This window comes from Polyodon spathula, chromosome 12 (genome assembly GCF_017654505.1).
Source record: "Polyodon spathula isolate WHYD16114869_AA chromosome 12, ASM1765450v1, whole genome shotgun sequence".
Taxonomy (NCBI): Eukaryota; Metazoa; Chordata; class Actinopteri; order Acipenseriformes; family Polyodontidae; genus Polyodon; species Polyodon spathula.
In genome coordinates, this window is record NC_054545.1 from 18,942,773 (window position 1) to 18,957,971 (window position 15,199).

Below are 15,199 nucleotides of genomic sequence, written 5' to 3' on the forward strand. Positions count from 1 at the left end.
ACATTAGTAGTCGGTGACCTGTACAGTATATGCATAGTTAGGCTGTAAGGTAAAAACCTTCTAGTAGTGGGGTGGCGTCCCCACTACATTAGTGGTCGGTGACCTGTACAGCGGAGTGTATCTGGGAGGCGTGAGCAGACGATACAGCTCAGAGGGTGTAAATCTAAAAACATTTTTGTTAGTGAGATACATCGGGGTGGTGTTAGTGTCATAGGACATAAGTTAAAAAAATGACAAGCTCAAAGCCTCAGCCAGGAGTGTGAGAGTATTTGGCTGAAAAATGGGCAGACAGCAGGGAGAAAGCACTAAAAAAAAGGTTGGCAACCAGATAGCCCAGACCACAAGCAGACTGAGTGGTTTCAAAAAGGAACAAAGGACTTGGTACAGTGCCAAAAGGGCGTTGGCTAAGAATAAGCAAGCAGAACCCTTTCTTGATGTATAATTCCTCTGCCGTTTAGAATGATAATTTTATTAATAAATTGCTTGGGTTAGATTGGTTTTGTTTAAGCAAAAGATAAAGCAACATTTTAGAAAAGGCAGATGTTTAACACTATGTGACCTTTACAAAAGTATGAGTGGGAACACGTAAACTGGGTTCACGAAATAGCCGAGTGCAGCTCAGAATGTGAAAAGGGGCATAATCTGTCACAGTTTGAGAACGGAAAGCTTTAGTTCAGGAGTTGATATAAGAGAGTGGGTTAAAATAAAATATGGATCGCAACGACGATGCAGTAGGACTGGAAGCTAGAAGTTTAGCTCAAAGCAGCAGTGTAAGATAAGATTCTGGGCGTGTTGCCGGAGAGCAGGCAATGTGCAGATAAGGTGCCTGGACAGTTGTCCAGCAGCAGAGAAGTGTTAATATGTGTTGAAGGCACAGCTCACAGCTGCGAAATCACACCAAGTTTTGGAATGAATATGATTTTAAGCAATGCTTTAATTGTGGTCATATTGATACTTAAAAATGATTTGGTGGAAAGAGGCAGTGGCTACAGGAAAGTCTGAAACGGCAGAGGAACCGCAAGGAGATTATAGTGAATACGTAAGAATGTTGCAACGGCTGCAGGCACAGATAGGGAGTGACGTGCGGTAGTCTCGGTCGGAGCAAAGGGGGGAGGTAAGAGGCCTCCCATGTAAAATGTTAGTTGATACTGGGGCTGGAATCTGCCAATCCGGGTAACAAAAGAGTTTGTAGTAATCGAAGGAGTCAATGGAGGTACGTAAATAGCATTTAGAACTGAACTCGTGGAATTTGTAATTGGCTCACAATCCGCGTTAGTCGAAATGTATCATGTTAAAATGCATGAGCATAACATTTTAGAGTTAGATGTAATGTACATCTCATCTTTCCGTCTCACACTCCAGGACTTGACTGAGCAGTACCCGGAATAGTGGGCTCTGCACAGCAAAGGCTGTGGTAAGGCAGTGGGCGTATTTATCACAATTGAAGGAGATGCCCATCTTCCACAACGGCAGTACCCAGTCAAGCCTGAAGCAGTGACAGCAGTAAAGGGCATTATTACTGATTTACTAATCCAAGGAACTGTAGTCGAGTGTAACTTCCCCACCAACAGCCTAATTTGGCCAGTCTCTAAGGGAGACGGCAAGTGGAGGCTTACAATTGACTACCAATGCTTGAACCAAGCCCTGCCCAAGATGGATAGAGATAATAGCTAACCCCCACACTATATTGACTGATGTACCAGCTGAGGCCAGTTGGTTCTCAGTCCTTGATATAAGCAACTGATTCTGGAGCCTACTTATAAGGCCTGCAGATTAATGGAAGTTTGCTTTCACGGTGCAAGGGGTCCAATACACCTGGACCCGCATGCCACAGGGGTATCATATTAGTACCCCAGTAGTGTTCCACCAATGTCTTGCCAAGGCTCTGAGACCCTTGAAAGACAACCCGCACGGCACTATTTTGCAATATGTGGATGACTTCTTGTTGTGTAGTACCTCTCTTACAGAAGTGAAGGAACTGCTGAGGGCTACCTTGCTGATCCTAAAAGTCCAAGGGTTCAAGGTCAACCCAAAGGCGGCTCAGCTCCTACAACAAGAGGTAATGTACCTGGGACATATTCTCAGCTACAACAGCAAGACTATGAGCCCAGATAGGAAATTAGCCCTCACCTTAATACGCAAACCCCGCACTGTCAATGAGCTAAGACAGGTTCTGGAAACAACTAATTATGTTAGAGAGTACACAGAAGACTATGCTACTGCAGCAGGGCTTATGTACTCATTACTAAAAGACACACCCGAGAAACATGGAGGTCTTGAGTGGACTGAGGAAGCAGAGCAGGGGTTCAACGACCTGAAACAAAAGATCAGTGAGGCCCCTGCACTAGGCACACCCAGTCCAGCTAGGGATTTTCATCTCCAAATCATAGTGAAAACACACTGTACATTGTGTATGCATCCAAAAACAAAATCAGGGGCAATGGGTACACAAAACCCAGACAAAGCTCTACCAAAAACGATTGACAAACGAGCCACCCCCACAAAAGGTGGCGTGTCTAACTGCAGAAGCGGATGTCCTCCAAGTGGTCAAAACTGATCCCTGCGGGGTACTTGCCCACTAGGGCTTTGCCGATGGCAGCTGGCCTTGATTTATACTGCGCGTATGACTACCTGGTGCCTCCAGGAAGTCAAAGCCTCATTTTGACAGATATACAAATAAAAGTACCACCTCAGTGCTATGCCAGATTTGCCCCTTGTTCCTGCTTAGCAGTTAAGCATGGCATATGCATAGGGGCCAGAGTAGTGGATGCCGACTACACTGGAAATGTAGGTATCCTGGTCCAAAATACTGGGGCCGAGCCCTTTGAAATAAGAGCCGGCGATCGGGTAGCTCAGCTTGTATGTAAACGCATTTGCTACCCACAGGTCAAGGAGGTCTCAGGCCTCCCCTCGATGGACAGAGGAGCAAGAGGATATGGATTCTCTGGAACGAATTTATAACCAAAAATGTTTTGTCTTGACTCATTAGATCAATCCCCGGGGACAACGCATGCAACCAGGAGGAAAAACAGGTTGTGCCTCCATACCTAGGGGCCGAACGACCTTATCCCCTTGACCAATACTGTAATGACGTCTTTACACCCCGCAATGACACCTCCCCTGTCCCCAGACCTTCACCCCTTCACCACATGGGCTCATAGAGGTGGGGAAACCATTAGGGTTCACTGAGGAGGTGGTCTGGCACCGAGTCACAGTGCATTGTGATTACTCATTAGAATGCTTACAGACCCATTGTTCTGATTTCTTATCTCTGACTAAGATATTCACAGACCAAATGAAAGATGCACTCACCCAATACATAAAACAGAGTACTTACCAGTCCACTGATATCCCTAAACGGCGCAAGCGAGATATTCTGTCTGAAGCAGCAGGTTGGTTTGGGGCAGCTTGTGAATAATGTGAATGCTGAGTTTCAGAAACAGCAGAATGATGGGACAAACTGGTATAATGCTCAAAGCTTTATCAATACAGCTACAGGGGTACATTATAATGCTGTTGCTATTAAATTAGCGGTGAAAGCTTTTAAGGACTTAATTACGGCCGTAATGACAGATGTAAATATTACACAACATGAAGAGAAATGTTATAGTATGGGGACCCTCATGGTGGCACACGTTATTCGTGATATAACGGATCTATTAAATAATAGGCTCCCTATCTCACACAGATCATCTTTACAGAATAAAAAAGGAGGCTTTAGAATCGAATGGGCGGCTAACATATGGGACGCTGTACTCATCCGCCCAAATCGAGACTCCAGACATACATTACCAAATTATGATCCTTTCGAGGACACCGAAATGCAACGCCAGGCGTTGCGTCGGGTGCAAGCATTGGGGATGCCAGAGGGAAACCATGTCTATACCCTTAATAATATAGGATGGGTAGCTAATGGTAGTATGTTTAGTATTGAATGTTGTTTTCAATTCAAAAGAATTGTTGTATGTACTTGTAATGCTCACATGAACGCAACCAATCTATCATTGAGGGCGGTAGTACGCTCATTACGGGGGTTTGAGCAGATTGTGCAACTAAACCAAACCCATTGGTGTGTGACATCCGATCGGCATCACCTATCAATGGGTACCCGGCTCTGTGCTACTAATATTAGTTATTGTTTATATGTAAATTATACTGTGACTTTAGGCAGCCATGTTATACATCCCTCACCCCCTCAGCTGATTAAGTATCAGGACCAGCAAGCTCAAGCATTTTTGCATACAATAGACCATAAACCCTTATATTAAACAATTTAAAAAAATCACTGCTCTAACTGAAATTCAATATGAAGCAGTGTTAGCTGAGGTACATGCCAATATGGCTACTGATTTGGCTAAAATAAGTCTGTCCCGGACATCTGGTAAAGGTGGACCTGACTGGTTTGAATGGTGGAACATCTCGGGTAGGATTGCATCCTTGGGCTCATTTGTGTGCCTGATTATTGTACTCATCCTATTCTGGAGAATGCGGAGGAACATGCGCACCATACGAGAACGCAGACATCTGCAACATCAACCCCTGAGACCTGAACCCATCTACCAAAATGCTTTGAGCATTTAAGACATTAGGTCCCCAACAAGTGCTAGTAACCTCTGGTGGGGACCTGAAGATCAAGTCCTATGGTCTGTCTGACCTATGGTCATGGACCATAAGGGGGGACTGAAGGAACCAAATATTATAACTTGATCAACCAACGATCATTTGGGTGCGGTTTTACAATGTTTCGTAAGGAATTTGTGAAAGGAGGGGGGATGGGTGGAATGTTTCAGTACACCATTAGGTTGGGTCAGATGTCCAGGGGCAGGTGGGGGGTGGTAGAAGAAGGGCAATGCCTGCTTGCTTGCTAGGTCCTAAATTCCAGGTTGAAGTGAACATAATAACCGCAATGGAGGGGGCGATCATTCCCCAAAGCTATCCTCTATTGGTTGAGTATATGAGTTTAGGGGGTAGGGATGGAAGAATTGTCTGCTGTGTGCCAAATCCTGACAGGAGCAGGGAATTTTATGTAGGAACTATATAAACCATGTATGTGCTTTACCCCGGCAGAATACACTATTTACTGATGATGTGACTGTTATTCTCTGGAGCGCTCTGTATTTTGATGACCACTGCAATAAACCTTTGATGCAACGATCGGTGTGATCGATTGTCTCTGATCACCTCTGCACTTCATTTTGCGACCTTACACAACTAAATATTTCACAGCCTACAAAGAGTGTGTTGGTATCGGGGGAAATATTTTTTTTTGCCTTTCTTTTAAGTTTGAATTTATAAGACAAAAATACTTATGTTATGTAAAATTGACGTTTTTGCTTTGTTACATTTATTGTTGTTGTTAATAGTAATCGTAATCTTAAGGCTGTATTAATAAGGTTCGATGTGATCATGTGATTGGGGTTTTCAGATGAATGAGCTTGCCTTGCCAGTACAATGATGACGCTATTAAAAGCTGCGCACGCATGCCTGCACGGCTGGAGGATTCAAGCTGCAGATTTACAATGTTCGAAATATCGGCCCAGACTCCCTTACAGTTGGAGTGTACCTAGACTGCACTGTTGGCATTGCATAGTCTCTACTGACAACATTATGACACGTCCACAGATTCCAAATCACATTCACGGAGCCCCTCTATCAAGCTTGGCCCGGATTCCACTGTAAGGCCACCGCACACTTCTAGACCGGCCCGATAAGGCACCGTCGCGATTTTGTCGGTTTTGTGTGCGGCTGAAACCGAAACCGACGTGACAGGATACCAATGGATTTTGCAAACTAAGGAATCGTTCGTGTTGATGTCTTATCGGGTTGGTCTAGTGTGCGGTGGCTTTAACAGTCTTCCAGCTCAAATAGAAGACTTGTTTGTCTTTTAAGAAAACATTTTTGATGTTTTTAACATTTAACATAATTGACTGCAAACAAGTGCCCTAACATTTTGCTCAGGGTTGATTTTAGGGTCTTTGGTCAATAAATGGAGACTGATGGGTTGATTTTGTCTGTCTGTCTTTTAGTCAAATTGCTGACCATGAGAACTGCCTGGATTTTGCATCAATCTTCACCACATTTTTATCATACATTCCTTGCCTCCTATAGATATTTAGTATTGTTTTTGGCTATGACTAAATATTTAATTTTCAGGTAGTTTTTGTGCTGGAAAATTCTGTATAATTCTGTAAAATACACAAATAGAAATGGGCCATATTAAGATTTTTACTCCAAAGTGCAAATTGCAGCAATCTTTGTGAACAGAAAATGAAACTGTTAATGTTACAAAAAGTTACATTGAGAAGGTAATAACAACAATTTGAGTTCACAAAAAGGGTAGCACAGAATAGTTCCGACGCAAAAGGTTTGTCCATAGTCAAAGGGGACACTTCCATTTGTTTGTTTTCTAAATTGAAACTGTCAAATATCTATTAAGCAACTGATCCAGTGAGTCACAGTGTATACATTTTAAATGGTAATTTACCTTGGTGTTACATCTCCTGTCTATATACAAGCACTTTTACGTTCTCCCTGTGGACAGGTTTGACCATGCACAGGTTTAGACTTTGTAGAGGTTTTCGGTAATATTTAAGGCTGCATATCCCTGGTGCAAGTCAGTTTCATTCAGATGTGCTAGACAACAGATCTGGCGGACTTTGGTAGTAGATGCTGGATACAGTGGTGGCAGGATCTTCTGTACCTAAGATGGCACCCATTCCAGATTATTCACAGGGAGCATGTCAAAATTCAGCACTTTCTGGTACATTGTCCTACAGCAATGGCCAAAAGTTTTGCATCACCTAGAATTTTAGGATTGAGACATCATTTAGATCTTGTACTTACTTTCATGTAATCAAAGAAACTACAAAATGATATAAAGAAAGCCTTAATTGTAGTACAGTATTTCATATTAGATTTTGAAATGTCACATTTTTCAATTTTTTTCAGTTTTAATTAAAGCATATGGAAAACTTCAAAGTAATATATAATTCAATATGTTAACACAGCATTACTCAGCAGGTTTCATTCAGTGGCTACCTCTAATCAAGTTGAGTGTGCATTTCTCAGGCACTCTGCTGTCAGGAGAGACAGCAAAAAGCGAGAGAAGTGAGTTGGGTTTGTCACACAAAGAGTGCAAGAAAAGTACACACTCAACTTGATTAGAGTTAGCCACCGAATACTTAAATATATTAGAATTAATTAAATCTAAATAAAACCCAGCAAAAAGCTAATATTAACATACTTCATCTACTTATGTACAACCTGTAGTTTAAATGTTTTGAATATGTTGTCATTGCCATTCTGAGTGCAGATCTACACTCTCAGCGAAATTCTAAGTGTAGTTGCTGCTATCAGGTTCTAATGGGGACATGACTTCTAATGTAACCCAAAGTTTCATCCAACACGGGGCATTTATTTAGCACCAATAAGAGTTCTATGTGAAGACTGTCATTAGATTGGTTCTGTTTGATCATCTCAGATATACATAAAACTGTCACAAGATGGGCTGCACATCCTGTACATCTACTGATTGAAAAATATTTTTACCAATATCAGTTAGTTGGGATAGGATTGGTGGCTGCATGTGTACTGCAAACAGATTAGGACCATGCTCATGACCACAGAACAAAAGCAGATGATGCAGAAACAGATGGCAGGCATTCCTAGCAGACAAAATAGATTTCCCCTCCTCATTGTTATCCATACTGCTGTTTCACATCCTAGCCTTGGAGGTGCTCTCCCCATCAAGGTACTTCTTAAAAAATGCCTGTATCCTGCCCCACAGGTCCACCTGCGCCTCCCCGTGGCTCTTGGGTTCCCCTCCCCAGACCACCGGAACACCAACCAGTAAATGCAGTGAAGAGGGGCAGTGAGGGAAGTAGGGAGGCTCTAGATAGTGCCCTGCTCTAGGGTACACTACCACCTCAAAGTTCTCCTTCCCGCATTCCCTGAGCCTCTTGGCTGCCTCTTCTGCAAAGAATGGGCTCTTCCAGTTCTGGTCGTCCTCCGCAACAACAAAGAGGAATCTGCACTGCGCTTGCTCGATCGGGATCAAGCTCTGGCGATTCTCTCCCTCAGCGGGGTTATTGAGGGTGTCCCTGATGTTTGCGATCCCAGACTTGGTTAAGATTAACCTGCTTGACTTAAATAACAAGGGAGGGATAACCGTGCCCTTATAACGCAGGGGATAGAGCGTATTGGCATTGCAGCCGTTGATGCTGATGGTGGCGGAGATGCCAGGCAAGTAGGAAGCCATGGACAGCGCCAGGTCCCCACTTTTAGAAACTGCCAGGACACCTATACCAGGACCTTTCACCTGGAATAGAATACAGAGCATTAAGCACACCGCAAGAAATGAACCCTTGACGCATTACAGAACATTGGGCTGGATTTGCCACTTTGCTTAATTGGCTGTGTTGGAAATGTAATATATACAGTGAAATAAAGAGTAAGCACTGTACTATTCAGTGCCCCTTTCATAAAGAGTTTACAGTAAAAGCACTAAAATGTGCCATCTTCAATACTTCCACACAGCAGTCTGAGAAGCAAGAAAGGCCCAGAACAGGCTTCAGGCTGCAACTGTGTTCTGCTAGACTCCTGTTTTCCGTGGTTAAGGAGAGTGGATCTAAATACCTATAGCTAATTAAGATGAATAACTTAACAAGAATACATATTTAGACTAATGCTGTTTGGCCTTATACAGGAAATTGCTGCCTTCAAACCGCGCACAGGAATGCCTTCCCTGCAGTGTAATTAACTGAAAGAGTGAAGTGCATGTATGAAGCAGCACTTTATACTGTGGAACCAGTCATCAGACTGCATGCTCTTGGCTTCCACTTGCCCCATAATACCATTCCACAAACTTTGCTATGTAGAAATGAATTTGCAATTATGAAAACTGTATAATTGTATTACTTTTCTTTAACAGTATGAAATGCCAAACTGGATTTAAGCCTTTTTCTAAGTGTTACATTTGAAATGTGTAATGCTATAATTAACTAACCGTTGCATAATAAAATAGCATTTGCTTTTCTGTTAAATTGTTCTGACTGTGGTTTCGTTGATGAATCAATAATTTTCTGTGGATTCCTCTTCTCTTCAAAGCCCCATTTAGTTAGAAGATTGATAGAATAAATTAAGTAAAAGAGTGACATCACAAATGTTTTAATTCTCGTATCAGGTGGAACACAAATAGCACGGTCTGGTAACTGTTTAAGCTCTATAGCCTGAAGGTGGAGCACTGTATCTAGCACTTGATTACCACATAAGTGAATGCTGAATTTGTGCTCTAACTGCTGGACAAAGAGAAGGCGATGTGATACCTTTTATTGGACCAACTAAACAAATTAAATCACAAGCTTTTAAGACCTCAAAGGTCTCTTCTCTCCTACTTTCACCTGAAGAGACTATGATGTCTTAAAAGCGTGTGATTATTTAGTTAGTCCAATAAAAGGGCTCACGTCTCCTTCTCTTTGTCTGTCATTTCTGGACTGATACGGCTAGCATTTCATCTATGGAAAGTGCTCTAATTGAAGAATTATTAAATGTTGAACTACTTTGTTGTTGTGAAAAAAAGGTATTCTGGGCTAGATGTTTGTTTTCATAATAAAAATATATAATATAATACAATGACACCAGGGCAGAATGATACATCATTGCTATCTGTATGGTGAGGACTGAGGACAGGTGATTGACTGTTTGTTGATATCACTAACCGTCTGGTTCAAAACATGCAAGACTGCAATTATTTTATCAGCTTAATCTCTGGAGTTTATACATGGTTTCCATTGCATGACATCTTTTTGATACAGTCATTTATAAACTGTTACAAAAAGCAATACATTTCATGCAGTCTTCATTTAAATACTCAAATGTTTCTCCCAGCACTCGACCAAACCACCACGCGTGTCCCCACCTGTGGATGTGTCCTGAGGAAGCTCACGGCCTCCTCAAAGTACTCCAGCTCCAGCTCCCTTATGTCCTTGGGCAGGTCCTGGTAGCTATAGTAGGCGAGGGCCAGGACTGCAAACCCACGGCTGGCCAGCAGGCTGGCTCTGTACTCGGGCAGACCTCCCCCTGTCCCGTAGATGTCCAGGACCCCGGGAAAGGGGCCCCTGCCTGTGTGAGGAGAGGCACACCCCCCCCCTATATTACTACTATATATCAGCCTGGGAGGAAACCTCAATAGCGATGTCTCTATGTCAACGTTTCTCAAGCTGATATTATATTAATAATAATAATAACAATAATAATAATACCTAAACATTGAACCTACAAAAGAAACCACACAAAATACTTTCAGTGCGGCACACACAAGGCAAGAGCTCTTGAACTTGAGCTACTCATCCACTCGTTTGCGGTTGCTGCAATACTAAGCATGTAATATTATAAATGTTTATTTTAAGCACAAAGTTGACATTTTCTGCTTCATTTTATGTTACCATGGGAAAAAAAATGTATGAAAATATAAATTGCTTAAGTCATGTAAGTTTAATTAACAAAATATTTAAACTTAAAAGGTTCTGTGTACAACTTAAAACAAATAAATACAAATCAACGTCCTGTTAATAACAACAACAATAATAATAATAATAATAATAATAATGTTTAAAATGGGATTCAAATGTCTGGCAACTTCTTGTTTTTCAAAAGATGTTTGTTTAAACACGGGGTGTGTTTTAGGATTCGCTGGATCACCTCGTTTGTCTCCATCAACATCAGGTCAAAAAGAAAATGCAGCCGGTAGGCTGTAGTTACTGCGACGAGTATTTATTATGTCAAACCCGTGTTCGTGTAGGGTGCGTTTTATTGTGGTTTTCTATCAATGTGCCCCTTTTGGCATCCTCTGAATGTCTTTCCGTGGTTTAATTTTATTTTAAACCCTGTAAACGCAAAACCATAACAAAACATAGAATACCAGTTTATACACTGAGCAAAAACATTGGAGGGGCAAAATATATAATCGTCCCGCCCCCCGGCACCATTATCCAAGCTGATTTATAGGTGTACTGGGTTACAGTGTAAAATGAATATTTAAATACAGGTTAGTTTACAGTACAGTAAGTGCAAATACTGTACTACAAAACAGGCTGCAACAAGTTAGGATTGCAACAAGTTATATTAAACGATTTACTTTTACCATTATAATATTAAAACAACATTGTTATTGGTAAAAACATATTCTACTGTATGCTGAATAAGACTGCTGTGAGGCAGTCAAGCACATTTTTCTGTTATATGAACTGAAATTTAAGCAAAAGGAAAATGTAAACAAAAAGGGGATCTTGTGTGTAGTGAAACACTATAACGGAAAACACTGCAAAGAACACGGAGCAATTTCACGTGGGATCTTTGGGGGACTTACAAAAAAAACCCAATTTTTTTAACAAAAATGTTATAGCAAGGCCACTCACCGGGAGGTAAAAAGAGGGTTGCCCGAACTTTGCCCTCCCTAACGGGCAGTCTCTCTACGCCTTCTGCGAGGAACCCTCTCTCGTTAGTCTCCTTGGCGAGTAGCTGCCCCTCCGTATCCCCGTCGCTGTGCACCTCGATATCGACTAGGAACGGGGTTCGCACGTCTCGCTTTACTAGTTTTTTGTGAGCATTTTTGGCGGTTAAGGCCCAGAATAAACCCATAGGTTCGGTACCGGAGAAGCTGCCGCCCAGAGCTGGAGACCGGGACAAATCAATTTCCCCGATCCCGTCTGCCCGGTACGTGGCGGAGGACTGGAACAGCTCCCCCCTTTCATCTGTCAGCTTCGCCCTCAGAACGACCTCCTGGTTCGGGGAGAGGCCCTCCACTTTCACTTGTACCGGCTCGTCAAAGAGGCATTTCGGGCTGGGCAGCACTCGCACACGGACGGGCGAATGGCAGGCTGCGGCCGTGGACAGACAGCGCGGAGAAAACAACATTGTCTTGAGAAAGCACAAGGGTACAACGTTCTTCACAACACCGACATACATATTTGAACTCTTGTACGCGCGGTAAAGTTGACCAAACAAAAACTCTTGAACACTCTGCGCAGATTGTAAACACCACTTTGATTACGGAGAGGGGGGGACACGACACAATATATTGCCGATCCAATGTTTTTGCTCAGTGTATAAACTAGTATTCTATGCTTTGTTATGGTTTTGCTTTTAAAGATTTTAAAATAAAATTAAAACATGGAAAGACATTCAGAGGATGCAAGAAGGGGCACATTGACAGAAAACCACAACAAAACGCACCCTACACGAACACTGGTTTGACCCGCACTGTATGACAGGGCTTTTGCTGCAGAACGAAGGCTCACACAGCGCAGCTCACAGGTTAGTGCTGCGTGTGCAACTCGTAATAGACGTCATAATTATATGCTACAGCCTGATCAACATGATAAAGGTGATGAATTTAGGTAATAAAACGAAGTTTATTTTATTTCATAACAATAACCCTAAACCTAAGGTTCGTGGGGTATTGGCCAAAAACCTATTAAAACCTGTTAAACTGTAAGAGCTGATTTTTTTTTTAAATATAAAAAAGTAAACTGCATGGTCTAGTGTTGTGCTTCAGACTGCAACCACCGCTCAGAAACTTTCTGACAAAGAGAAAACTGTTTCGTTTGTCGATTTTATATCTCTGTCCCTAAATGGCAAGACATGTCGGTTTGTAGGAAGCTGTCCGAATAATAATCTACTAATAAAAAATAAACACCACAAAAAGTGTATAGACATGTCATTTTTCCATGTTCACTGTTATTGCTATATTACTATAAAGAACGACGAAGCACAACTGTTAAAACGCACAGCTGAAAAGCAGGCTATCAACACAAAATTAGTGCCATTATCAAACTGTGGAGTAAGCTACTTTCAGTCCAATCACACGTGTATGCTTTTCTATAGATTTACAGTGCTGGACAAACATTTGCACACCCTTGACAGATAATATATAATAATTGTGGTCAATCTAAGACACAAAATATCAATAAGAGACTAATACATTCGATATCAACACAATGTTTATGAAACTAAAAAAAAAATCTGAAGGCAAATGATTAGATGGGGATATGGAGATATTTAGTGTAAGGATTTTGTATTGTATTGCCCTGTGGAGTAACTGATTTTCAGAACTCAACGAGTGCAGCTGTGACCTCGAAAGGATGATAACATTTTTGTTTTCGCATAAGTTGTTTCTGCTTAGAAAGCTATTTTGAGCCTATATACAAACCATAATCAAACCAATTAAACCTGGCTCTAAAACCACTTACTCTTGACATGCTATCACTTTAGGTAAGTGTCACAGAACGCATAATAACACCCTATACAACACGGAACGTGGGCTTTTTCTGATAACCACACACCTTGTGCAGGGCACTGTACACCTTGTTTTGCTCCAGTTAAATGTTTCACCAGCCTTTGTTCTTTTCCGTTATACAACCCGTTACTTATGCTTCCCTTTAAAAGGTAAATACATCACTGAAGCTGTCTGTAATCATTGTGTAATTTTCCTGTGTTTAATGTAAGTTCTGAATCAACGCAGGGTTAATGAACTCTTAAAATTAAGCTGTACATAGCTGGTGTACATCGGCAGTTTGCAATCACCAGCCTTGTTATTTTGACCTTGATGCGTGGGTATAGTGCTATGGTGCCTGTGAGAATTAAGCAAAACTGTTAAATGTAACTTCTTGTTATCTGAGTTATCTGAGTTAAATTTTAATGTGTTTTGTCTCACATGAGGCATCATGCTAGGGAAATAAGACCAAATTTGGTCAAGGAAATTACGTAAGCTAGCTGTATTTCTGTGCTGCACGAATTAATTTCGGTCAGCCCAGAAACTAACATTTCTGTGCCATGCCGGCTCAGAAAAAAGCCACCATCTCTGATGCCATGAAAGCTCAACAGTAAATAGCATCTACACTGATGCCAGCTCAGAACACCATCACCTGAGACTGTGTGTGAGATCACTGATGCCAGCTCAGAACACCATCACCTGAGACTGTGTGTGAGATCACTGATGTATCACCTTTGATTTTTTTTTTGATTGCTGAAAACACTTTTTGATTAACTTTATCTGAAGAAGATTAATTATTTTTGAGAAGAAATCAAACCCCTTACATTAAAGGGGTTAAAGGTTGTTTACCCAGTTATGTAGATTACATAAACAATTGACCAATAGCATGTCTGAGTGTTTCCAATTCACTGTGTAAAGCCCACCAAAGACAATCTAAATACTTGTTTTCAAGGCTATATTTTTATATCTGCTCATTGAATGAATTTGGCATCTTTTTGAAGTAATACAGGCACTCAAAGACTAGACTTTTGACCAGTAGCAAAGGATTTTGGAAGACTAACAAGACACGCAGCCCTGTACAGTATTTATTTTTAGAACAGGGTTTCCCCCTCCGCCCGTGTTATTTTGTATTTGTTTGTTTTATGATTTATTGTATACAATGTGTTTAAATGACGGTGTAGCCGTGTTGGTTGTTATTGTATTTATGACGGTGAGAGCCGTGTGTGTTTTTTTAAAACCTTGTGCAGAAGGGTGGCCATTTCACAAATTAATTAAGTGATTAATTTGTTGCTAATTGGGAGATGGTCACCTGCATAAATACCTGCAGCTCTCTCCCCTCAAGGTGGGTGTTCAGATGAGGAGTGAGAGTGAGAGTGAGAGTCATTTAAAGCTAAAAAAAAAAAAAAAAAACTATACAGGAACAGTGAAGGCGATTTGCCCAGCCTGACCTGGAGTTTATTATTTTGTTTTGTGTTCGAGATTTATTTTGTTTACCCCTTTTATTTTTGTGCTCTGTGAGCAGTGTTTGTTTTGTTTAAATATTTTATTTATTTTTGTGTATTAAAATAAAACAGCGCAAGCGCCATTGCACCGTACCTGCAGCGGTTTGTTTTCTGTTCTCCTTCTGGCCTGACGTCACGTATATATATATATATATATATATATATATATATATATATATATATATATATATATATATATATATATATATATACTTAAGATATTGTAAACATATTACTTCTTGTGTAACAATATTTACAGATCTTACCTGAAAAAGCAAAAAATATCTTATTTTTACACTGGCCGATAATACATGAACCGTTGGCCTTGTTTACAGCCTAAACACTGAGGCAGCGCGTGTGCAATACAGCTTCACCTTTTATTACTCTACTGCTTGCATACGATTGGCCGGGGTTAGTATTGATCGCC

The 15,199-nt window shown here is 41.2% G+C and overlaps 1 protein-coding gene across 1 annotated transcript; it reads right to left on the bottom strand.

Annotated features, from left to right (window-relative positions):
- Positions 1 to 7,393: 7,393 nt before the first annotated feature.
- Positions 7,394 to 12,223, bottom strand: LOC121324829 (acyl-coenzyme A thioesterase 1-like). Its single transcript, XM_041267041.1, has 3 exons — positions 11,415 to 12,223; positions 9,917 to 10,119; positions 7,394 to 8,317 (listed from the first exon to the last, which is right to left on the bottom strand). The coding sequence occupies exons 1-3, from the start codon at positions 11,962 to 11,964 to the stop codon at positions 7,715 to 7,717; spliced, it is 1,356 nt and encodes a 451-aa protein (XP_041122975.1). The 5' UTR covers positions 11,965 to 12,223; the 3' UTR covers positions 7,394 to 7,714.
- Between the last annotated feature and the right edge of the window lie 2,976 nt (positions 12,224 to 15,199).

Excerpts from the sequence above, each read along its gene's own strand:
- LOC121324829 (XM_041267041.1), bottom strand. The coding sequence starts at position 11,964 with ATGTATGTCGGTGTTGTGAAGAACGTTGTACCCTTGTGCTTTCTCAAG. Across the intron at positions 10,120-11,414 it reads AACCCTCTTTTTACCTCCCG|GCAGGGGCCCCTTTCCCGGG; the intron begins GTGAGTGGCCTT and ends CTCCTCACACAG. Across the intron at positions 8,318-9,916 it reads TCCTCAGGACACATCCACAG|GTGAAAGGTCCTGGTATAGG; the intron begins GTGGGGACACGC and ends ATTCTATTCCAG.